The 25094-nt window shown below is 44.7% G+C and overlaps 1 protein-coding gene and 1 pseudogene across 4 annotated transcripts in view; both read left to right on the top strand.

The window, feature by feature from the left end:
• The window catches only part of SASH1 (SAM and SH3 domain containing 1), a 290842-nt gene that overhangs the window by 217780 nt on the left and 47968 nt on the right, over positions 1-25094 (top strand). For all 4 annotated transcript variants that reach the window (XM_045188885.2, XM_053913928.2, XM_024551948.4 and 1 more), the window contains 4 exons: positions 5902-5942; positions 8154-8240; positions 10591-10703; positions 17380-17481. In XM_045188885.2, the coding sequence (XP_045044820.2) occupies positions 5902-5942; positions 8154-8240; positions 10591-10703; positions 17380-17481 (343 nt within the window). The remainder of the gene's footprint in view (positions 1-5901; positions 5943-8153; positions 8241-10590; positions 10704-17379; positions 17482-25094) is intronic.
• Positions 12214-15363, top strand: LOC112297109 (lanosterol 14-alpha demethylase pseudogene; annotated as a pseudogene).

A 25094-nucleotide genomic window follows, 5' to 3' on the forward strand; every position in this document is an offset into this window, starting at 1 on the left:
AGAGGGAGTCAGGGTTTTGTAGTAGGAAAGGAGATGCGCGTGGGTATGAGAAGGGGAGCATCTGGCCTTGCCTGCTGTAACCACTCATTCGTTCCACCACTGCTGTCCTGCAGCTGGTCCATGTAGTCACCCAAAGATACTGTTAACACCTGGAAAGCATGAGCCTCAGAGGGTCCTTGTCCCTCAGCAAGCTGAGCCGGGCTTCGTTACCTACACCAAGCAATACATGCCAAATAAGCAACCACCGTTGGTTGTTTTTATATGAGACTTGTCAGTTACTGACGCCGTTTTATGTCACCTTCCATGCAAAATAATAATTTGTGCACTCTGGTAGGCCCAGGGCATGTTCTGAAGATTAGTTAGTGCATTGCAGACTTGGGAGGCACTTGTGCCTTTCCACTGCATTCAGTAGTGCTCTCTGCGTCAGACCTGGCACCCACACAGCAAGTCTCCATCAACATCTTGGGCAGTTCAGACCCACTGGGCCACAAATGAAGAGTAGTAATACGGCCCAGGTGGAGAAGTGGGTTTTGGAAACCTTGGAGGATGAGTGTGTTCTGCCCCAGCTTTGGTCCTCCCTGCCCCAAGCCCACACCCGTGGGCACGTTCAGCTCTGCACTTTCTATCGAGTGGAGTTGAGGCCCAGACACAACCAGGCCGTGGGCCTCCACTGCAGAGAGATGGCTCTTGGATGCTTTTCAGGCATGAAACTCTTCAAGTTCCACCAGTGCCCGTCATCGTTAACTTTCGGGACAAGTTAGTGGTTGGTGACTGAAAGGACACAGGTCTCTTTCACTGCACCTTCGAGGATTTTCAGATTCATCCTGGTTGGAGCCTGTTCTAGGCCTGGAGGGCCTGTTGGCCGTCCCCGAGGTACCAGAGAACCAGCCCCTTCCGGGTCGAGAAACTGAAGTGCATTTTGAGAAGGACTTGGACTTGACTCCATAGGGGGAGCTGGCTGAAAGCCAAGGCCAGCAGTTATAGTCACCGGCTTTTTGAGGTAGCCTGGCATGTGCAGGCTTGCTCCAAATAACCTGCAAGTCCTATTTGACCGAAACGTCTAGAAAACCTACGTCATCAGCTATGTCTACATTTTGCGTAGCAGGAAACTAGGACTCACTGGGACTAAGTCACTTGTGCCCAAAGTTACTAGTTAGTGAGTGGTAGAGCTGGACTTCTGAATCCTGGTGGTTGGATTCCAGAACCCACATTGGCAGCCATTGTTCTGGGCAGCTTCCCGCATAGTGGGCCCTAGGAAAACAGTTGAGATAACGTTATTCATGTCTAGATACCAGTCAGTGGCCCGTGCAACTCTGCATTGATATCACGTTCAATCATCAACATGGGTTTTCTTTTTAATTGTAAGAAAAATAAATGTAAAAAAAAAAAAAAAAAAAAGGAGGAACCGTGGTGATTCAGGAACTGCTGGAGTCGAGGAGCTGCGTCATGGCCTCACTTCGGAGAAGAGTTATAAGAGGTCACATTCATGGGGAACTTACCAAGTGCCCAGCGCTGCGCTAAAGCTCTTTCTGTGCATCGTCTCACGCAATTCTCCTAATAGTCCCTGAAGGGAGGGAGGTACTGTTTTTATCATCATTACATCACGTGAAAAGAAAGCGTGGCTGAGGTTTGTGGCAGGACTGTCCCCAGGTGTGCCTGACCTCTGAGTGTGTGAGGGCCTCCCCTGCGTCCGATTGGGTACATCAGATGCCTACCTGCCTTGTTCATTTATAAAGGTGACCTTGTAATAAAAGCCCGAAAGTACAGCCTGGGAACAGACTGTGAAATGAAAGAAAAAACCTCCATGGGGTTATTTTCACCACAGTGACAAAATGTCACCAGCGTTGTTATTCATACTAAATATCCAGGGACTCCTAACAATATGCCAGATTTTGGCAACAGAATTACTTTCCATCCGAGCCAGTGACTTTGGAAAGCTGAATTCTATTCTGTGTGTGAAATCCGGCAGCTACTGCCTGGGAAGGGCCCACTCCCAAAAGGAAAGTGAGAGAGGTGCGTGGGGTGCAGGTTTTAAGGTGGTGCTTGCCCCTTGCACCCACCCGCCCCGAGAGTGAGTACCTCCCACACAGTGGAAGCTCTGTGTCCCTTGCCCCGCCCGAGTCCTGGCCCTGTGGCTGAGACAGGGGCTGACCCTTGAATTTTTGCAGACAGTAGATAGTGTGAACAGGGATTTGTTTCAAATTTTTTTCTATGAAACAGAAGAGAGATGCTCCTAGGATGAAAAATATCTTTGATACCCAAAGGGTAATCAGACTTATCAAATTAAGGAATTACCTATTTTACATAAAATTATTTGTCATTAAGTATACAAAATATGAATGTGAGTACTTAGTTGTATTTGTCATAGAGAAAGAGAAAGTAGTAACTCACTAAAGGCCCCTCGACCCTTTTACCTTCCTCCACGGACCCCTGGACGTGCACGATTCAGTAGCACAGATGTCTCGGTCCTGTTTCTGATTCTGCAGGTGGACACTGCTGGCTTTGGGGACTGCCTTGGCAGGCCCGGGATGATGTAAGAAAAGACCCAGACACAGAAAAAGCTCCAATTCAAAATTCAGCAGGAAAGAAACTAATGGAGAAGTGTGTTTCCGGAGACTCAAGATAAAGAACCTTAAAAATCTCTCAAAGATAGGTTTTCCAGTAACACATAACATATGTTCCTTTCTTAGACATTGGATTATAACAGTTTTTCGTTGTTTTTTTTTTCTTTTTCTTTTTTTTTTTTTTTGTTACGAAGTTTCTGGACAGTCCATCAAAACAAAAACATGAAGTCTATTTTAGGAATGCCTTTGTGCTTGGGCATCCATTCTGCTCCTCTGGTGCGCCAGACTAAGTGTGGAACGGTGAGATAGAGTTGTCTTTGCCTGGAGCTATCTCAGACTATTTGTATATAAATAGACATAAGAAGAAAAATGAGCTGGAGCCAGATTGTTGGGCCCCCTCTCCTTCCATAAGCACACCAGAGGATCCTGCAGTTGTAACACAACCAAAATCCTGGAAGGCGCTGTGGAAATACTTAGTGTTAATAAACCCGTAGGCCATGTTGGAATTTGGTGTTGAAAACATGCTCTGTCTTCACAAGTTCTTCTGAGTATCATTTCAATAACTTACCCAAGAGCAGGGCCAGAATGTGCTATGTGAATTTCTGTTTTGTGAACAGGAAAGGGGACGGGGACAGGGCATCGAACGCAGGGGGCAGAGCCAGGGCTTCTGCACCCCGTTGTGTCCTGTCCAGCTCTGTCTGTGTCCTTGGGTAGGTCGTCCCTCCTGGGTCTCTGCGATAATTCTGTGATGGGAGGTGCAATGAGATCCTTTTCTTTAAGAGGTGGAATTCTATGCAAATGTAAAGAATTCCATTTTGATGTGAGTTAGTTCCTCCGCTGTGGTCTTAGGAGGCTCTCCACTACGAAGCCATAGACTCAACCTAGAATTTACCCTGTGTGTGTCATTTGAGTCAGTGATAATATTTGTATAACACTGATTTTAATATTATCCTAGTTGGAAAAGGTAAAAGGTACTTTCCTGTTCTTCATTCTCTCCACTGACCATGCCCCTAAGCCCCACCGCCTGCTTCATCTTCTCGACCTGACTCCTAAGAATTGGATTGCCCCTGAGCTCAGCCTTCATAGGGCTTCTCTCCATTATGTTCTGTGGGTCTCCTAGCTCTCAATGAGCAAGTGACTTCCAAATTCCTATCTCCAGCCCTCAACAGCTCCCGGGAACTCTAGTCTGGTATATCCCACCTCGCCCATATCCCCACAGAAGAGGCTCATAAGCACCTCGGGCTTAACACGGCCAAACTACTTGCCTGCTCTGCTCTTCCTGACTCAGTCCCCTCATTTGGGGGACTGAGTGTTATGTCAACACATTATTAAGATCTCTGCTCAGCTCTCATCTCTTCAGAGAGGACTTCTCCATCCCTCCCATCTGAAATTGTCCCCACTTCTTAATCTGTACCCCCCACCCTGCTTCTCTCCCCCAGCCTAGCTCCGAGAGAACAGGAATCTTACCAGTCTCCTGTATCCCTGTTCTCAGTGCCTGAGAGGATGCCAGACTTTAATGGGGGTTGAATAAATATTTATTGAAGGAATGAATGAAGGAAGGAAGGAAGGAAGAAAACAAAGGAAGGAAGCAGTTTAACATAGAATTTCCTAAGCACTGAAGTAGGACCAAAGTTCGAGGGATGCTGCCTCAATTTTTTAAATCTAATTTATTAATTCCTTATGGGTTTTCTTGAGGGCTTCATTGAGGGCTAAAGTAGTTTAGGGACCTTGAGGGAAAATGGTAACGTGTGCAGTTGGGGGGGTCTCCATAGTAGTTACTGATGAAAAGGTACTAAGATTGAGTTCAGAGAACTTGATGATTTTTAAATGCACAAATCAGTTTTCAAAGTGCAACAGAATGTTGTTGTTGCTTCCAGGCGGGTGGAAGTCCGCGCTGAAGTTCCCATCTTCCTCACCCGGTTGGCCGAGCACGTGAGGCACAGAAAGGGCCTGAGGACCGCTTCCGAGCTGCCGTTTTCAGGCCCCGGTGTCTGGCTGGAGGGATGTGTTTGTTCCTAGGAGGCCTTTGGAACTGACTTCTGAGCATTAATTTCTTCCACCAGGAGATCAGTAAATGACCCCTTCCACCTGCTGCCATCCAAATTTGGAATTTGGTTACATCATTGATTTTTGCTCCTGCTGGATGAATTTTATAATCAGTCTCAAGGAGAAAGGAGATGGCACCTCGCATCGCTGCTCTGCCAGCTTCTGTTTGCAGAGACAGTTCGCTGCGTCCAAATCAAACTTCATGCGGTGTCATTTTCCCCCTTTGCAAATTGATGAGTTGGGTAGCCTCACACTTATGAAACATTGCCATTCTTTGGCCAGTATGTAGACTGTGAACTTGTGAAATTTTAGAAATAAAAATCCATGGCAAGATGAATAAAGAATCTACAGTGCCATCTGCTGGCGTCCTAGGGAAGTGCAAGGGATGTCTAGTGGAAGCACCTCTTACAAAAACGAAAAAAATCTAAAGTGCAAACCCCGAGGTAAATTCTTCAGAAGGTATGACAATTTGAAGAAAGTAGATATAAATAATGAAAAAAATTGTAAGTCTATAGGTTTGCCGGAGAAATGCTTAATTACCTGGTTTGGGGCTGTGTTCACGTTTCAGGTTACTTGGATTCGTCTATATTGGCAAACTGGCTGCCAGGCTGGGGCAGGGCCTGCACCAAATCTGAGGCTCAGACATGTCCTGATGAACTTGGGCACATTTTAGAAACATTGACTTATTCGCCATCACTTCAAAGTGTGGAGCACTCACTTTAAAAAATGCAGGTCTCTGGCTTCTCTTTGAACACTGGGAGATGTAGCCGCATGCACGATGCCCTTGCCAGTCGGCACCTCCCGACTGGACGGGCTACACACTGGCTGCCCTCTCTGTGTGGGGCTCCCAGATGCCTCCTGCTGGGGGCGCGGTCCCCCACTTCCCTGATTATTTCTCCTGCGGCTGACCACCTTACTCACCTCCTGACCTGAATGGCATTTGTGGTGCTTAGCTCTGTTCTTTCACTATTCTGTGCCTTGTTTTCCCACTTACACAAGAGACCTCTTAATGGTGGTAAGGTAACGGGTTGTTAATAGTTCACAGAAACGGAAGCTCCTTCAGTGATCAGGTTCTTTGGGGTGAGTCTTTAGTAAATGTTGACAAATGGTGCATGCCTGTGTTTCTAGAAAGGCAGTCGATGGCTGGAAAAGGCCACTGGTAAATACCCTACGAAAGCGTGCCTGGCTCTGCCAGACAGGACTGATGCTGGTTCAGCCTACTGATGGGCACCGTGGGTTCTCCCCCGGAGGCGAGGCTCCCCGTTAATCACACTCCTCTTTGCTTTTCTAGGAATTCTCTTCGGAAATCAAACTCAGAAGACAGCTCTGTAGGTCAGTACCTCTTTTCTTGGTTTCTTGGTTGAGTTAAAATTAACTATTTTCTCTTAATACTTTATAGAACCCATAAATATGTGAAAATACAAAAACCACAAAGAAGCCTTTACCTTGAAATAAACAACATTAAGATATTGATGTACAATTTCCCCACTTTCTTACTGTATTTATATGGGCAAAAAAAAAATAGTTGGAATTACATTCTACATATCATCGTACAATTGTTTTCAATGGAATGTGTCTTGATCATTTTCCCACATGGTTGAGTTTTGCTTACAGTAAACTTTTCACATCTGGATGAGCATTTGCCGTATTGGATGTGCCATAATTTCAGCAACCAATTGCTGCTTTGCTGAACATTTAGTTTCCAGTATTTTTCTCTACCAGAGAGAAAGATGCTACCATAAAAATCCTTGAGCCTATCCCTGCTCATGTTCTTAGGATAAATCCTTCGATTTGGAGCTTTTGAATCAAAGATTATGCCCAGTGAAGGTGTTAGAAATTTTGTATTTCCTTGATTATAAAATCCACTCTTGATTTAGTGACATCTTTTCTGTTTAAGTCAGAGGGCACCTGGCAAAGTAATTGTGATTAGGAGCATAATGTGAGTGCTTAAATCAGGCCTTGATTTGATTTGATTCGTGACTACCGACTTAATAGTTAGGACCCTGGGCACAGCCCTTGCCTCTCTGAGCCTCGGTTTTCTCATCCACCAGTGGGAACAATAATATATGTTCATTGTGAGTATTAAGTGAAACATGTTGTTAGATAGCAAAGTGCCCTGGATACAGTAAGTGCTACATAAATATTAGTACCATTTATTTTTTAAGCTGTGTCTTCATTTCAGAAGCAATAAAATGGGAGAAGGGGGAGTGTAGTTTAGTCAGAGAAATGCGTTATATTGAAGATTGCCCTGGAGAAAGGTCGAATGAGTAATACCCTGCTTCTGCTTTAGCCTTTCACAGCCCGCATCTGCTGTAGCCTTTAACCCAAAGGCAGCCGGCGCGGTTGAGTGTGCCCTGGACATCCTGAGCACATTGGAGTCTCAGGCTCCCGGCCGGCTCCCTTCCTGCAGCTCTGGAGGGTGTGGGAACTCAGATGAGCGCACCCTGTTTTGACAGATGGTGTGCCCTTTCTAGTCCCCCCTTGCGTGTTTTCTGCGGCATTGCCTGGCACCACCCGTCTAGACTGTGGAAGCCAGCACTGTGCCACTCTGCTGGGCCCTCTCCAGGGCTGTGGGCCACCAGACGCCCAAGTGGCGGCGAAGCCACCGTGAGCTTGCCACGTCTACACAGGAGCACCGGTTGCTCTGCCGCTGCATTTTGTTCTTAAAGAACAAAGGGTCCCTCTAGCCTTCTGTTTTACTCGTCTCGTTTCCTGTTGCTTTGTAAAAGTTACTGCGTATTGGTGATCAGAACCCTACCAGATATTAAAAATGTCTAGCTGCGACAATTTGCTTTCACTTGAAAGTCACCCATCCATATCCGTCTGGGGAGGAGGGGCCGGGGGATCTCCGTGGGAGCTGTCAGAGCAGGAGGACAGTCTGCTCTTCTTGTCCTTGTGCCCTGGGTGTAAGCCCTAGGAAGGTCACCAGTGGCCTGATGCCACAGAACTGAGGATCCTGCCCCACCTGTGTCATTGCTGGCTGGACACATGCAAGCTCCACACCTTAGAGAAACAGAGTGGGGCGCCCCACAGGCCCAGGAGCCAGCCCCGTGGGCCAGTGTGCCCAGGGCACGCCAGCCATTCTCCTCATTCACTCTGCAGTGACCGAAGTAAACCAAGCGTAGATCAACAACAAGAAAAACAACAAAACAAGGTTAACTTCTGCAAGTATTTTACTTGTGGTTTAGTTGAAATAATTGTGGCCGAGACCAAAGAGGATGGGGGAATATACCCCAAGAGTCAGCAGATCAGATGAGAGTTAAACAAACATCAAAGAGAATACAGGAATGCATGTTTTGCCTGCCTTTTTGATGCTTCCTTATTGCTCAGTTTATCCCAACTGCAGCATTTCCTGCTACCAGGAAATTTGCATTTCTTTTAAACAACTTTATAGGCATTTTCAAGGCTTGCACAGACTGAAAGCGAAACACTGTCTTTGTGAAATCAAAGTACTCTTGCAAGCTTTGAATTATAAGGAAGGGGCTACTTTTGTTATTAATGGATTTATTGCTTGTGTCTTTTTTTTTTTTTTTTTTTTTTAAGGAAAAGGAGATTGGAAGAAGAAAAATAAGTATTTCTGGCAGAACTTCCGGAAGAACCAGAAAGGAATAATGAGGCAGACTTCAAAAGGTACCACCGAAACAGCTGGCGGACAGTAGGCCCTTTTAGCTCACAAATGTTAAGAAGTCTGTGTCTCTGATCTAAACGGTTGCTGCAAGTTAGAATAACTCATCGCGTGTGCCCATAAAATGTTCAACTTTCTGACATTCCTATCATTACTTTAAAACTTCTTCCCAGTGGGGCTTTTTATTTTTTTTTTTAAATCAAAGAAAACAGGACGGGATGGGGAGAGCCGGCAGACTTTACTGTGCGTAGATCTGGCAGCAAAGACCGGATTTTTAGTTTTCTGCTTCACACCAACCTCAGGCACATCTTTGCTCACTCAGATGGACCCTAAAAAAGTTCTCGGGTCTGTTAGTTTGGGGCCCTCCCTGCTGCCCCACCCTTGGGGCCTTTGTAGTCTTCTGAACTTTTGATGCTTGTCTGTGGAAGGGACGAACGGACAGTCACTGGGTTGTTGCCCCTGGAAACTCTATCTCATGGCCTGACATCATGGGAATTTGCCCGGAGCTGCCTTGTGGAGGGAGCCCTGCTCTCTCCCCCCGCCCCACCCCTGCCCTCCTCCTGGCCAGGGCCTTTGTTGTTGTCGACACAGTAAGTAAATATGTCCTCCCTCTGAGGCCCAGTTACGTGATTTCTGCCTCCCAGGCATTCAGAGGGGACTGGAAACAAGGCCACTTCCGGCCTCCAGTCCCTGCTGGTGGAGGTTATCAGTACAGGAACATTTTAGTTGCTCACCAGTGACATTACTTGATTTTCTTTTTACAAAATCTTAGTGCCCTGCCCTCTTCAGAAGGCTCCTCCACTTTTTCATACATGTGGAAACGAGAAGAGTGGACACAGACAGCAGGCATGCCAGCAGCACATCTGGCTTCTTTGGCGACATTCGGTGGGGTTATTTTTTTCATTTGTCCTGCTGAAACAGAGTTATTCTTAAACACTCTGAGTTTTTCCTCTGGTACACACTCAATCACTTGTGATTCAATGTAAACCTTGGACTATAACACAACCTTCTTTAGAAAGAAAGGCAAGGAGAAAGGGGAGAGAGAAAGGGATGGAGAGAATAAGGGAGAGAACTAGAAGTTATTAACCAGATCACATGGATTTATTTTAAAACCCAACCAACTCTCTGTCACCGCCCCCAAACCACCACCACCACTGGAGGTGACACAGACAGTAACATGAATCAAACCAGCGGGCTTTCCCTCTCACCCAGCGCACTCTATTATTCTTCCGTGCAAGGGGCAAAGGGAACTGGAACAGCATGTCTGGACTGATGGATTACGAAATGGAAATGAGATAGGGAGACACAGGGGAACATAAATTCCAGGGTAGATCCCGATGGAAGGGCTCCTACAAGTGTACAGCCAGCCTCCCTTCCTCTGTCCCTTTACACCAAGGGCAAATTAAGCCATGGCCCAGCGTCCTGATGATACCCAAGCTAGTGGGGGATGTGTGGGAAAGAGAGGCAGACGGAGAAGGACGAGGGCCTAGGCTGAGGGCTTATTCCCCGAGTGTATATCAGAGCCCACCTGCACCGACAGATCTTTCCCCGCAGGCTGACCAGCAGGCACGCCGCCAACGTGGCTCACGTACATTAGAGGCGTTGGCAGCCTGTTTACTTTGTAGGGAAACACTTTCTAAGACACCTAACGGAGATTCTGTTTTCGCCGGCGGTTCTGGCTGCCCTCAGTTTTGAGTTGGGAGTGGAGTTCCCCTCGCGGTTTGGAAACATGGATGCCAATGGAACTTTCGGATGTGTACATATATAGTACTTCCCCGACCAATGACCCGGAGTGCTTCCCATCCGTGATTTCATTTATCTGCACCAGTCCTCTGAGGAACAGTAGTCAGAGAGGTTAGCAGGCATCTAGGGTTTCTCAGGCTGCAGCGCAGCTGACTCTCTGACCTTTCTCCATCACGGCAGAAGGTTGCCTCCCACTTCTCCCCAAACTATTCTCTCCTCGTGCATTTCCCAAATGGAAGGACATGGGGAAGCCTCAGCCGAGGGATCCTGGAATGTGTGTCCGCTCTCGCTGGGTCTTTAAATTAGGTCTCTGCCCACCTCTTATTCCCTGTGGGCTTTCTTCCAAGACTCCTCCACGAGACCCTTCATCACAAACGCCGTGGTCCGTATATGTTCGTGGTGCCTGTCCCCAGCGAGGTGGGCTCGTTGGCTCCTTACGAAGCAGCCTCCGACACTCCTGTTTCTCCGTCAATGAGACACAACATTTGAGCTCCTGGAAAAGGCATATGAGACAGCACCCTCATTCTCCTAGTCCTGGATGATGACCTTGTCAAGACTGGCATCTGGTTTACCCATCTTGTTTTCATCCCTGTTGTTTCTTTATCTCTCTAGGAGAAGATGTGGGCTATGTTGCAAGCGAGATAACCATGAGCGATGAGGAGCGGATTCAGCTGATGATGATGGTCAAGGAGAAGATGATCACCATTGAGGAGGCACTGGCTCGGGTAAGAGGGGCGAGATGCACTTCATACGTGTGTGGGCGCGACCTCCTCACACCAGAAAAGGTTTGGGGCCTGCTGGAAACTGAGTGTCTGTGTCTGCCCCCCGCCCAATCCCTGTGTGAGATCCTTGTGCCCGATGTGGTGGTGTTTGGAGGTGGGGCCTTTGGGACGTGAATTGGTCTTGAGAGTGGAGCCCTCGTGAATGGGATGAAGGACGTTATAAGAGAGACCCCAGGATACGGCCTCCCCCTCCCCCTCCCCCCATGTGAGGACACGCAGCAAGAAGACGGCTGTATGTGAACCGGGAGGTGGGATCTCACCAGACACGAAATCTGCCAGCACTTTGATCTCAGACTTCCCAGCCTAAACGACCAAGAAATTTCTGTTGTGTATCAGCGTAACTACCTGTCTACGGTAATTAGTTAGAGCAGCGTGCACAGACTAAGGCAGGTGCATCAAAGAGTATAGAGATGTGTTATTCAGAGTAGTATTTTGATGATTGTTTGGTGGTCAGCAGGTACCTATCTCATCTGATAAAATAGTGATTCCATTCTATTTGCTTAACAGAAGCAGTCCATGGTGTGAGGTGAAATTTCTATATTCAGTGAATACATGAATGAAAGAATGAATGAATGGCAAATATATGGGGGCGGTGGACCACTTTAACAAGGAAAGTGAGTCTGAATGCCATTGCACAATGCACAAGCTTTGTATACGATTATAAGAATGTAATAAATGGTAAAAATTAAGTGAAGCCTAAAGAAAAATTAAATATATTATGACCGTTATAAACATCAGTTGTCTACAAGATACCTTCACAAATTCAATTTTGGAATAACCTAAAAGTTAAGGTCTAGATATACCTTAAAACTTTGCTTACTTTGAAAAAACATATTTTTTCTTACTTTCACTTCTAAGTAGATAGTAATTACAGTGTGGTGCGCCGCGTTTTGGGCCCTGAGTTAAACGAGACACTGAAGGAAGCCCGACCACCTCCGGGATGCTGGGTCAGCACTCAGGGCGGTGAGGCGGCGGCCACGAAGGGGTCTCCTCTTTGTTGTTGCCCAAAAACTGACGATTCTTGGATTTGCACTTGGACAGTTGGTTGGTTACTGTGTGCACAAGTCATAAATTTGGCAGGTTTAGAAACTAATTAAAAACATTCAGGGCACTAAGGAGCCATTGAAGGAGTTGTGACTTGATTACTGAGTAGAATCTCGGAGGTTTGTCACCTCGGAACAGCGACGGGCTTAATTTAGTTGAGCATAGGTGACACTGAACTTCAGTTTAAAATAAGTTTAGTTTGTTGCTGACACAATGTGAACGCACAGGAACAAACAAACTTGAGGGATGGGAAGGTGGGACTGGGTTGAGTAGGAGACCTGAGGGCCCAGGCCACCTGCAGATGGCCACCTGCCAGCTTCTCCTGCTCTGTCGATTCCCAGGAGCAGAGCTGTCTCGGCCTCCAGCGTCTCTGGGGCAGAGATGGAGCAGGTGGCAACCTCCTGTCCGCATGCTGATCACCATGCCTGCCCCTTTGCCCCCTCCGCCTGGCCTGACCCACTCCACCACACCCCTGGCCACCCAGCTGGGGCGAAACGTCCACCATATGTTTTCTTTCCAATTCTATTTCCCGAATGTGCCATCCTCTTTGGGAAGAGTCCATTCGAGTTCCTAGAAAAGGCATATGAGAATTACGGACTGTAGTAGTTTGACCATGATAGACACGCCACCTTCTGGGGAATGAACAGGTGCATTCCTTTTTTCATCGGGAACATGAAGATCCTAATGCAGAAGATGTTGCAGTTTGTCAGACAACACCTGTGTTTGGGAAGGGGGTTGCATGTGATGTGCCAAATCCTGTTTTCTTGGAGCAGAAGAAAATGTTAAAAATAGCCTTAACGTAGTCTGCATAAGGTAGCATGGTTTTATGATTGAAAAAGAAATGAAAGAATACTTGGAAAGTTGGGGAGAAAAAAAATTGCTTGAAGCTCTTTCGGAGCTCATAATTTTAACAGGCAGCCATTGTTTACGTGGAAAGGAGATCGGAAGTCAGCTCCCTGTGCACATCTGGGTGGAGGTTTTAGCCATGCAGCCTGGCCGAGTTTCAGGAAGCTCATCAGGAGATCAAGAATATTTTCTATACAACAACCCAGAAACACAGAGGAAAAAGTCAACGGCATTCTCCCAACTTTGCTCAATTCTGCCTACAACGGTGGGTGTCCTCGGACAGATGCAGGAGGGGAAGCTGGCTGGCCTGCTCGGCAGCGCAGGTGCGTCCCCAGCCACTGCTGGCTGGATGGGCTTCTCATGGGCTGGAGGCCAGTCAGTTCAAGAAAAACGTTAGAGCAGAAAATAGCCTGGAGAACAGGTGGACTTTCTAGAACTTAGGAGCAGCTGAAGGACCTAGGTTTATGTGATTGCTGGATAAAACAAACAGTGAGACTCAGACCTCCCATGATGACCGTGATGGGACATTCCTCCGGCACGCCGGGGGTGTGTTGCCCCCACGGTCAGAGACGTGGAGACCCACGTGCAGACTCTAATCCTGAGAGAATAAGCCAGCTTCAGGAGAGGAGTTTGTCCGGGCTCCGTATGGAGCTGAGCGTAGCCCCCAGCACATCCTTGCATTGGGGAAGACTTCGGCTGTGTTCCAGTGAAGACAACTTGGCCCACCATGCTTTCTTTACATGACTCTGGTCTCACTGACAGATGTTTTTGTGCTGTGAACTGTGCAGCCGTGATGCATACCCCGGAAAACCGACTTATCAAAAGGAGCCCAGAGCAGAATAGAAAAGGCTGCAGGAAACTAATGTGTGAGACTCTCTTAAGTTGCATAAGCACTTGAAGAGAATGAGGTTTAGGAAACATCTCACAGTAGGTTAGTTTTCCATTGTATAATTTAAAAAGACAGCAGCTTAACTTAGATTTTTAAAATTGTACTAACTGAATAGTTCCGTCAAATCTAGTGGCATTTCAAACATTTTCTAATAGTTTATGAAGGGTACTTAATACATATGCTTTAAGGAAGTAGAGCTCATTGGGAAAAAAATTGTTCAGGGGTTCTAGGCCACTGGTGTGTCTAGAGAATTCACTTTCCAGGTGCTGATTTGAAGAGCGTATGTAGCTCTTGGCAAGAAGTTTAGGGTATTCAAACCTTGTACTAGTTCTGGAAGGTTTGGAAGCCACGGGGTATTACTTTATCTGGGTAATTTTTGTGGTGTGGGAGTGAGGATGGGAGAGTGTGGAATAAACTCACCTTTAAAGCTTTGGCTGAAAGAGTACCCTGTTGTGGTGTGGTGGTACCAGCAGAGATGGAGCTGTGTTGTAGAGAAGTATGTCCATGTTTATCCATCTTAGAAATGTTTATCTGGTTCCACAAGGTCACATCTCTATTTATTTATATATATACACTTAAGTCCTTAAAATATGTATTTTTAAAGTACGTGATGTTTGTCACTGATTTGACTGATGTTTTGGCATTGTGAACTTTTCTTCATGCCAGTGTCTTATATCAGGTTCCTGGAAACAGAGCCTGAGTCAGGGATTCTTAAGCACATATTTAGCGAAGAGAGCTTTTGGGAGAAACTTCTAATTGAGAGAGGGAAGTAGGAGAGGCAGAGAAAGAAGCAGGACAGAGGTGGGATTTCAGAAGTCTTGGCTTAGCCTGAGTCCTTGGGGAGTGGGGAGCCCTGGAAGGTGAGTTATATTGTAGAATTCCTCCTGCTAGAGAACAAGAGGCTTCACACTGATGGGGAGGAGGGAGCAGTCTTCTGGGCATCTCTGGGTGGACAGCTCCTTGTCCACCAACGATGGTTCTCCAGAGCAGGGGGAGAGGTATGAGCCCATTTCTACAAGAACTGGGGGATGGGCAGTTTTGCAAAGGGAGCCTGGGCATCTGGTATACCAGAGTGCACCATTATGAGCTGGAACTTTATATATGTTTTTGAATTGTTTCCTTGTAGCAGCTATTGAGCATCAATCCCAGTGATTTGGCCAATTAGGAGGCTCATGGAGAATGTCCATAGGAGAGCAGCAAAGTAACTGTGTTTTGTTTTTTTTTTTTAAAAAGAGGTCCCATGGGGTGAAATTGAAAAGGATTTATCTCAGAGAAGAAGCAGCAAAGAGTTTAATCACTTTCCTCAAGTATATATGAGGGATTATTAAACAGTACATCTTCAGGATGTACTGAAGAGTGTTTTATTTTGTTTTAATCTCAACCGAGGACAGAGTGAAAGGAGTTGAATTAAAATTGTAGCTGGAGGGGATTTAGAGGAGATGTACTGTAAAGGTTCTTTACAATAAGCACTCTTACAAATGGGAACATTCTAGAATATCTCTCCCTAAAGGTCTTTAAGATAGAATAAGCATTAATCTACTAAAGATGGCCATCCCCTCTAAAAATCATGTCATCAACTTCAAGCACAACAAAACCGTCAGGCTAGGAAAACTAGGTTGTGGGGGAGGGTTTTCTCCTCAGACAGAGATACACACTATAAAATGCCATTATGTTAAAAATGCTGGAGTAAAATTAAAACTTGTAAATTTGCTTTAAAATGTAGAAATTCTCAAGTTATCAGTTGTCTCTCCTTCATAAAATTATATTTAAGTCAAAACAACTTCAGGAGCAGAGTGGGATATAAAAGTAAAATTACATAAATGAAACCAGGTACGTGTTCCCTGTAAAATGTACTTTAAAACATTTTAGAGCCCTGGCCGATGTGGCTCAGTTGGTTGGAGTGTTGTCCCCTAAACCCAAAGGTTGTGGGTTTGGACCCTGGTCGGGGCACGTACAAGAGGTAACCAATTGATGTTTCTCTCTCACATTGATGTTTCTCTCTCTCTCCCTCTCTTTCTTCCTCTCTCTCTAAAAGCAATGGAAATGAATGTCCTCAGGTGAGGATTAAAAAAAAAAAAAACATTTTAGAGATTTTGTTTCATAACAGGATCTCTAATAAAACACAAAGCATTTTGAAATTAGGATAATTTTTAAAAAGTGTCAAATTTGGATAGAGTGCAGACTTGAATCTGTGTCTGAAGAAATGTAGGTGCTCTTGACCTCCAAAATGATAAAAATGGACAGAGAGCAGAAGAAAAATATTAATTCTGTTTATGATTGACTAGTTAGGAATTTGTCTTGTTTTTAATAGTGAAGTTTATTTTGTGGCTCCTAGGAGTTGGGGCTAAGGTTGAGTATAAAAAGTGGAACATAGACCATGAGAACAAGTGATAACCCCATCGTTCGGCTGCCAGCTGTTCCAATATACAGCGAGAATGTGGCATTGCAGAAACGGGTATATCTAGAAGGAGAGAGCGTGCTAACACCTAACTTAAAGATACTACAAAGGGTAGAATACTAATGCCCTAAAGCACTAGAAAGATTAAAATGAGATTAGTGCCCCTAATAGCAAAAGAGCAAATACCTGGAGTCTGTGAACTTTGAGCTCTCATTTATCTGAAACCACAGCATGACCATAATAAAGCTGTGATGATGAGCCTCTGGCACAGGTGCAGTGCGCTCAGAGCTTTGCTGTTTTATCTCGTGAGATGGATGGATGTACTGTCACCCCCATTTTCCGGATGGAGGATGAACTGAGGCTCAAAGTGGATAATACTTTGCCCACGGGCTCTCAACTGGTACTTGGTTCTGCAGCTAAGCTCTTACCCATTAATCAGGGCTGTCTGCCTCCCCCGGTCTACCTCCTGTCACTTATGGACACAGAAAGGAATTTCCCAGGAGAAGCAACGCTTTGGAAAGTTGCGAGGAGCATATTTTCAGTTCGGTGGCTTTGCCATATCCACCCGCATAGCCGCAGTGGTTGAGGATGGTGCTGATCCACCTCCTGGGCAGTCAGGTCAGGTCGTGTCTGTTTTTTTGGTGCTTTATTCATGGAACACGATTTGATCAGTGTCTTAAATGCATACAGAAAAACTGCTTTGTGGTAGGATTTTAATGCCGTGACAACTTCATTGTATTAACAGAGTTAAATTTCTCTGTGTTATAAAAACATGCTGTTAGCCATTCAGAAGGATCCTTTATCTAATTCTACTACTTTACGTTTGCTATTTTCTTACAATATTTCACTTGTTTTTCTGTGTTTTTCAAAAAAGTAGAAACCTGGTTTCTAAACCCCAGCTTTAAACATCTCTGCATGTATTCTAGACCCCTTGTTCTTTTCCTCTCGTCCACAAGTGGCCTAAGTAAATCCCACTGTATTTATTACACGATGACATTGAACTCGTGACTTGAAGCAGTCTAGACCAAGCAAAGCCAGTGAATTTTAAAAATCAACTTCAGGCGTCCATCTCTGTTTTGCCCAAACGTTCATAGTCCACCACGTTGTGCCTTCTACGAAGAGAGGTGATTCAGAGTCCAAACCGTAGACAGTTATCTTTTAGAACCTATAATTGAACTGTGAAAGATGAGTTCTGATGTAGGAGGGGGGACATTGAGGTCCTTTTTGGAATACATAATAGAATACAAAGTGTCTGTTGGTTTAATTTAGATGAAAACCCACAGGGCAGGGAGTGGGTCCTTCTTTTGATTCTGAGAACCTTGTGTGGCTGGCACTTCGTAACGACAATGGCATGAAGAAGGTGCCGAAGGGTTCTCTCTGCTACTCGGTAAACCGTGCTGGCCATTACTTCCGTTTCAACCTTCCATTTCTTCTTGTGGCAGCTCAAGGAGTACGAGGCCCAGCACCGGCAGTCAGCTGCCCTGGACCCTGCCGACTGGCCCGATGGTTCTTGCCCCCCATTCGACGGCTCGTCCAACTGCAACGTAAGTTTGCTTTCTCTTCGAGCATCTTCAGCACCTCCACCAGGAGGGGACAGTCTGCACAATTTCAACCTCGCAGTTTCTCCTAGCAGTTCTCAGTTCCCACCAGGAGCTGAGAAGGAGCGTCTCTTCCTACATGTTAAGGCAGCGTTCTTTACCAGCGGAAACACATCTAGTAAGCATAGTGCTCGTCATGCTGGGCTTTCTCTAATTGTCGTAGCATATATGTAACTTCGGATTTACCATTGGAAGCATTTTTAAGTGTTCAGTGCATCAACATTAAGTATAGTCACATCGTTGTGCAACCATCTTTTTCATTGGCTGTAACAGAAATTCCATAACCATTAAACAGTAATTCCCGAGCCTCCTCTCCCCCCAGCCCCTGGAAACCACCGTGTTACCTTCTGTCTCTGTGCATTGGACTACCCTAGGTACCTCATATAAGTGAAATCATACACTGTTTGTCATTTGGGGCGGGTCTATCTCACTTAGCGCAATGTTTTCGAGGTCCATTTGTGTGGCTGCATATACCAGACCTTCATTCTTTTTGACGCATGAGTAAGTGGAACACTGATTCCGCTGCACATAAAAACCACGTTCTGTTAACCCATCGATCTGTTTATGGACACTTGGCCGTTCCTTCATTCCTGCATGTTGGCTGCTGTGAATAGTGCAGCTCTGGTCATTGGTGCACCAGTGTCTGCTTGAGTCTCTGCTGTCAGTTCTTTCGGGCGTACACCTAGGAGGGGAGTTTCTGGGTCACAAGGCAATTCCATGTTTAACTTTTCTGAGCATCCTCCATACTGGTTTTCACAGCAACTGTACCGTTTTACGTTCTGGCCGCAGTGCGTGAGGGTGCTGATTTCTCTCTTCACAACAATGCTTGTTACCGCTCTCTCCCTGTTTTGGTTAATAGTCATCCACATGGGGGTGAACTAGTATCTCATTGTCACTGTCATTTGCATTCCCCTAGTGACTAAGATGTTGAGCAGCTTATTGGCCATTTGTGTATCCTTGGAGGGATGTATGTTCAAGTCATTTGCCCATTCTTGAATTGGGTTGTCTGTTTTGTTGTTGGTTGGTGTGGGCGTTCTTGTATATTCTGGATATTAATCTATGACCAGATACATGATTTGTAAATATGTTCTTCCATTTTATGGATTGCCTTTTCACTCTCTTTAATCCACTGTTCTTTTGTTGTCTGTACTTGCCAAATCCAATGTCATTAAGATTTTCTCCTGTGTTTTCATTTTAAGAGTTTTATAGTTTTAGTCCTTTGACCCATTTTAGGTTAATGTTTGCATATGATGTAACACATGGGTCCAACTTCACTCTTTTGCAAGGGGAGATACCCAGATTTCCTGAAACCATATGTCGAAAAGACTATCCTTTCCCCATCAAATGGTCTTGGCACCCTTTTTGAAAATTCATTGACCATATATACAGGAGTTTATTTCTGGAATTTCTATTTATTCCATTGGCTTATGTGTCTGTTCTTTTGCTAGTGTCATACTGTTTTGATTAATAAAACTTTGTAGTAAGTTTTGAAATTGGAAATTGTGATCCCTCCAGCTTAGCTCTTCATTTTCAGATTACTTTGGCTATTGAGGTCAGTGGAGATTCCATGTGAAGTTTAGGATGGGTTATTCTATTTCTGCAAAAAACACCATGGGATTTTAATAGGGATTGCATTGGATCTACAGATCAATTTGCGGAGTATTTTCATCTTAACAATATGAAGTCTTCTAATCCACAAACACAGGATATCTTTCAATTTATTTATGTCTTCTTTAATGTCTTCCACCATTTTTGTGGTTCTCAGTGTTCAGTAAGTCTCACCTCCTTAAGTTTATTCCCAAGTATTTTTTTCTTTTGATGCTTTCGTAAATGAAATTTTTTCTTGCTTTGTGAATTTATTCATTGCTACTGTATAAAATTGGAACTGATTTTCACATGTTGCTAAATTTGTTTATTATCTAATTATATTGGTGCATATATGTGGAATCTTTAGGGCTTTCTACAGATAAGATCATGTCATCTATGAACAGAGAATCTTACTTTTTATTTTCCACGTTGGAATTTTTTGTTCTTCATGCTGCTTTAGTGTGACCTCTGCTTCCTGAACTAGGAGTCCCACAGGGACTGTAGGAATTAAAATTCCAGTTTCAAAGCTACGTTTCACGGTACCATCATCGAACTGCGAGGTCTTCTGTCACGGAGTTGTGTTTGTCAGGTCATCTGTTCCTTACAGTCTGGAAGCAGCTCTGCCTTCATGTCTTCAGCCTCCTGTCTTTTCTATCTGTGCTCCCTCCAGCCAGTCATACTTCTAAAGCACACCTTTTCCTCACAAATCCTGTGTTGTAAAAAAAAGTCTGGTTATTTTCCAGTTCTATCAGGTACATTCCAAACGTCATTGACACCCAACACCAGATGGGATCTTGCTTTAATCAATTTCTCCACTCTCATCTGTCACCTCCTCCCCCAGCAGGCTCCCCTCCAGCCACGCTGGACCCTACACATTACTGAATTCAGTTTGTATTTCCACACTCTGCATTGATTCATGCATCTTCCTCTGCCTGAAACATATTCCTTCAGATTTTTCCAGGTGTAAACCTCAGCTTCCCGCAAAGCGAAGCCCAACTGCCTTCTCCTCCGTAAAACTTTCTTTAGCCTCCTCATGCGTAGTTGATTGCTTCCTATTCTGTGCTTTGCAAAACCAGCTGTAGACATGAACCCTAAGGTTACCCTGGAGTACCAGGATAAACTGTACATGTTTCTGCCCGCCTTGGAAATCGTGAGCTCCTTGAGCAAGAAGGGCACTCCGTTACTGTGTGTCTCTGGTGAGTGCCTAGCTTAGTGTCAGCTCACGTAGCGTGTTTGAAAGGTGTTGAATGCACAAAGTTGCATTGCAATGTTCATCCTTCCTGGCTGCTTTAGAGCAAGTCTCATGTTTTATAACTACAGACTCAGTCTTTGCCATTCTTTGATCTAAACAACAAATGATGACTTATCACAGCTACATGTAACCCTCCTACTACCTACTTTCCCATGATTTCTGGAATCCAGCACCAGATTTCCGTGGCAGCTAAGTAAAAAAAAGATTATTAATTTGGAAGCCTTGCTTGGTTTGCTGTTGTGTGCAAGTGACCGAGATGTTGCGTGGTCACTTACAATAATAAATGTGTTGTATGCCAGCCAGTAGCGCGTCTTGGGACTATGAGGTAATCAGAAGAACTATGTCTGTGGTTTTCAGCGTGCCTTTTTGGGTCTCTTATCCCCAACTCCTAAAGACTGACATAATATAAATGTAAATCACAAACCTAAGGAGTCACGAAGGATAAATACGGTAACTCAGGACTGATGTGAGTCAAACCCAGCTCCGGGAAGAACACAGACAGACCCAGCTGTCCACAGTGGGTCCTTTAGTGTCAGACTCACTGTGCGCTGTCCTGATTAACAGCATCTGAGTCAAGGGGGTGGAGATAAGACTCTGTCCGTTCAGAGAACGAGGACTGTCATAAAAGCGCACACACTCAGAAGGCAAGGAGAGAGGCTCGTCTCCCTAGGAAAAAAGTTTATATAAATTGAGCTCTGTAGGCATTTTGAAGAAGCCACTAAGAAAGCACTATTAAGTATTGGTTTGTTGGACTCCTTTCAGGGTGTGAATCAGAAACACCACTTTGACATAAACGGTCAGGATGAAGTGGACTCTTATTAAAGGGTGGGCATTTCATTCCTTGAGCAGTTCTTCGTTCCTTTAGGGGGCATCGGCGAAGTGTGTGCTGTGTACCAGGCAGGCACAGTTAGGCATTCGGGTTCCAAAGGGGACATGAAGGAGAAAGAGACAGGCGTGCCCGACGCGGCATACGGTCACTGCAGTGCAGAGGGCAATGTCGCCCCCACAGAGACTCACGATGCCACACACGCACATTCTGCTCTGTTAGCTTTTTAGCAAACTGTGTCTTCATACATGGCTCAAAAATAAAATCAGCCGGTCCTGGTTGGACAAAGGGCCAGAAATACCCTATGCTCCCTCCAATTGAGCACAGTCTTCCAGAAGCTCTAAAGAATGACTTCTCTTTCAGCTGAGGGATGTAGGTAAAGACGGGCTATTCAGCAGCAGAGAGAGTTGCCTGGAGCAGTATTATTTACCCTGTGTATTTTACTCGCAGAGTTTCTGCAAACACCCATGGCCACTCCCAGCCACGCTGGTCAGAACACAGCCCACCACCACGGTCACTGAAGTTAGCCTGAGCTCGCTTGTCATCCTGACTTTAGTGATGACACTTGCCCTCTTCCGCTGACTGGAGTCTGCCCTGTGCTTCTACGGAGACTCAGCCAAAAACTCCCATCCAAAATAGTCCTCCTCCATTAGTCCAGATTTGCCTGAGAACAGAGTAACTAATTTCAGTTACATTCCCCCGTCCCCATGGGTTAGGCCCTTTGATTACCTTTTGTGTGAGAGCCAGGATTTTTCAGTTTTCCATCGATTCTTTTCTGTACTGAGATGTAAATAGCTCCCTGGCCGTGGTCGGGAATGCCCAGGCCGTGGAAGTTTCAGGGACCATGAGGCCTTTGTCGCCAGACCTCAATGCCTATATTGATGTCTGTCATGCTTTAGGGTTTCCTTGGCATGGATTTCACAGGCTTCCCCGCCCCCCTGACTGGCGTTAGATAATTGCGTGTCTCTTCACAATAAATCCACATTCACATTCCTGGTTTCCGAGAATGTAAAGCACTAAAGATAGTGACCCAGGGAAGCGAAAAATAGCTCTCTCTTTGCCAGAAGAGAGTCTGTTCTCTGCTGCTTTTCATTAATAGTAAACTTCTGTTGTGAGCGCTCGAGTTGTTAAAAAGAGTTTCTGGCTGAGCACTTCACTTGTGTCCTTATAAATATCTGAACGTTTGTTTTTATATATATATGTACACACATACACACACACATATATACATTTATACACACGTATGTATATGTGTATATATGTATATATATATTTCATTTCATTTTGGTAGGTTTTGTTTTCATTTGCCTCCTCCAGGGAAAAGGTTACAAGAGTTCTCATTTTAAGCCTTCAACTTTGTAGCTTAAGGTTCAGTTTACCTTCTGGTTAAGAACATGCTTGAGGAAATTATGCTCTCCATCTTTGGGGTTCATACTTCTTTTCTCAAGGCATAAGTTTTAGTAAATCCTAGCTTCTGGGTTTCTGCAAAGTCAGTACTTCAGAGCTGGTGATCTGTACCTGGTGCTTAAATGTTAATGAAAATGCTTGCAGTGAAGAAGCATCTTTCTAAAAAATATCGAATTGTAAATTATTTGATTATGGTGCTATTTGAGTTGTTTTAAAAAAATATATTAATGTATTAAGAAAAATTGAAGGAAGACAGATGCCAGTGAAGCACCCAAACTGCTAGAGACCGACGGCGAGCGTCGATTCTGGTCCCACCGAGTCGCTTCACTCCGCACAGAACGTGTTGCAGAGGAAGCTGGGATTGTGTTTCTGTTTCTGGAGCTCTTCACGAGGATGAAGCAACTATGGTGAAATATTTTGTGACTGAGTTATTTTGTAAAGCGAGTCATCGTTTCATAACAGAACACTTTGACACTGGGGGAAATTCAGAGCTGGAAAACATTTGTGCGAAGCATGCTGTAAGAATGTCCTAACTGTGGTGTTGGAATGACACCTTCCGTCCACGTGTGCATCTCTTTCCAGCCTTTCATTGCCCTCTAAATATGTCTTTGCCTTGAACCTGGTTTGGGATACAGGGAAGCCACGTGACTGAATGCTGTTTAAAATTTTGGGTGACAGAGAGACAGAACTCCAGGTGGTCACTTCTGCTTTTTGCAAAATACTATTTTAAGTGAATGTTTCCTCAATTGATGGAGGTCTTTTAAGGTCTCCACTGAAATATCCCCATATTATGAGATATTTTGGGTGGCATAATGCAAGATCATTACGTCTTTGGGGGCTTTCTAAAATTGTCAACCATAAACGCATCTCGGGCCAGCAGATGGATTTTACTTAGACTCACAGGGTCGTTTCACTGGCCTCCAGCAGCCGCAGTCTTTAAGCCAGAGATTTCAGGTTTAAGGTTCCGGTAGGAAAGGTGGCCACAGCCTTAGTCTGACCTAGAACTTCCTAAAACAGAATGCACTGAGAGGCAGGAGAGCCTTCCACCAAGTTGCTTTGTTGGTGGTTCTTGTAGCGAATGGCTTAATTTCTGTTATGGTCAAAGAAAAGGCTAACGGTTCAGTCACCTACTGCAGAAGGTGAGGGAACAGCTGGTGCTCACCGGCTGCCCCCGTGGGAGCAGAGCGGTGGTCCTGCTTCTCCGAGGGTCGTCCGTATAGCCACGTGCCCTTTCGGGATGTTCGGGTATTCTGAGCTGAGCCAGATTTTGGAAAGATTGGCTATTTTGAATATTTCTGTGTTACTAGGGTGAACTGCTAGACAACATCTATGAAATAAAATTATCAGACATTTTGTTTTTTATATTTCAAAGGTATTAAAAGGAGATATAAACCAGGTATCATTAGGTATCTCATTTGGGGATATCTGATCCTTTAAGAAAACTTTTAAAAAATGACAACAGAGGATGAATGTACAAAAATTTCATCCACCTCCAGATATTCTCAGCAATTGAAAAAGCATGTATTTTCATACTTTTGCTGACTTTGAGAGAATCTTGCTGGATGTATAAATTCTGTGAGGATTCATGTATACTGCAGTATTCGAGTTGGCACATGCGTACAGTAAGGGCATCTCCATGAAAACGGCTGGCCTTCCTTTTACTTTTAGGCTCTTCCATTACTGTGCCTTATAAGAAAACTTGAGAGGGTAAAGTCCAAGCATAAAAATAACTTACATTTCTAAATAAACTGCTTTAATGTTTTTTTAAATGTCTTTTCCTACAGAATTTTTTTCTCATAATTCTTTATATATGAGTTTGAGCTGAAAGGGATTCTAATTGGTAAGGTCGGTGCTGATTGGGGCTGGAACATGGTCCTGCTTGCTGAAGCTTGGATGGTTGTGTTAGTGAGGATGAGACGCAGGGCGGGTTATAGATGTGTGCATTGGCTCTTTATTTCTTGAATAGAGGAAAAGCTCTACTCACTTGACTTGTAATGTGGCCAGGAGAAAGGAGAAACATGGCCTAGCAGTAGTTTGGCAGAGAACATTTATATCCTCATTTATACCCTGTGTCCTTGGGACACATACTAGCGATTCTGTATAACATGCTTTGTTACATTGTGCTCGAGTAATTAATACTTTCCTAAATCTTTCTAAAGGTAACATGTTAAAAGTAACCTTTATTGATTCTTGTCTTTAATACATACTTGAAGCCTTCAGGTGATTATTCACTTTTATGGGTACTTTCTATAATTTTTTTTTAATTTGGCTGGGTGGGAATGTACGGGAGGAAATATTACTCGTAATTTTAATAAAAGTGATTTTGAGACTAAAGTGATAGGAAAATAAGGGGGTATTAAATTCTCATTAGAAGAGTAAAAGCAATGATCCTTCCGACCTGTGGTTTATGGTGAGAGTGTGCGGCAAAGCCAACCCACTGGAACAATACACGCAGCAAAGTCTTTAGAGAAAGATGTCGTTCTAACT

This window comes from Desmodus rotundus, chromosome 11 (genome assembly GCF_022682495.2).
Source record: "Desmodus rotundus isolate HL8 chromosome 11, HLdesRot8A.1, whole genome shotgun sequence".
In the NCBI taxonomy this organism is placed as follows: Eukaryota; Metazoa; Chordata; class Mammalia; order Chiroptera; family Phyllostomidae; genus Desmodus; species Desmodus rotundus.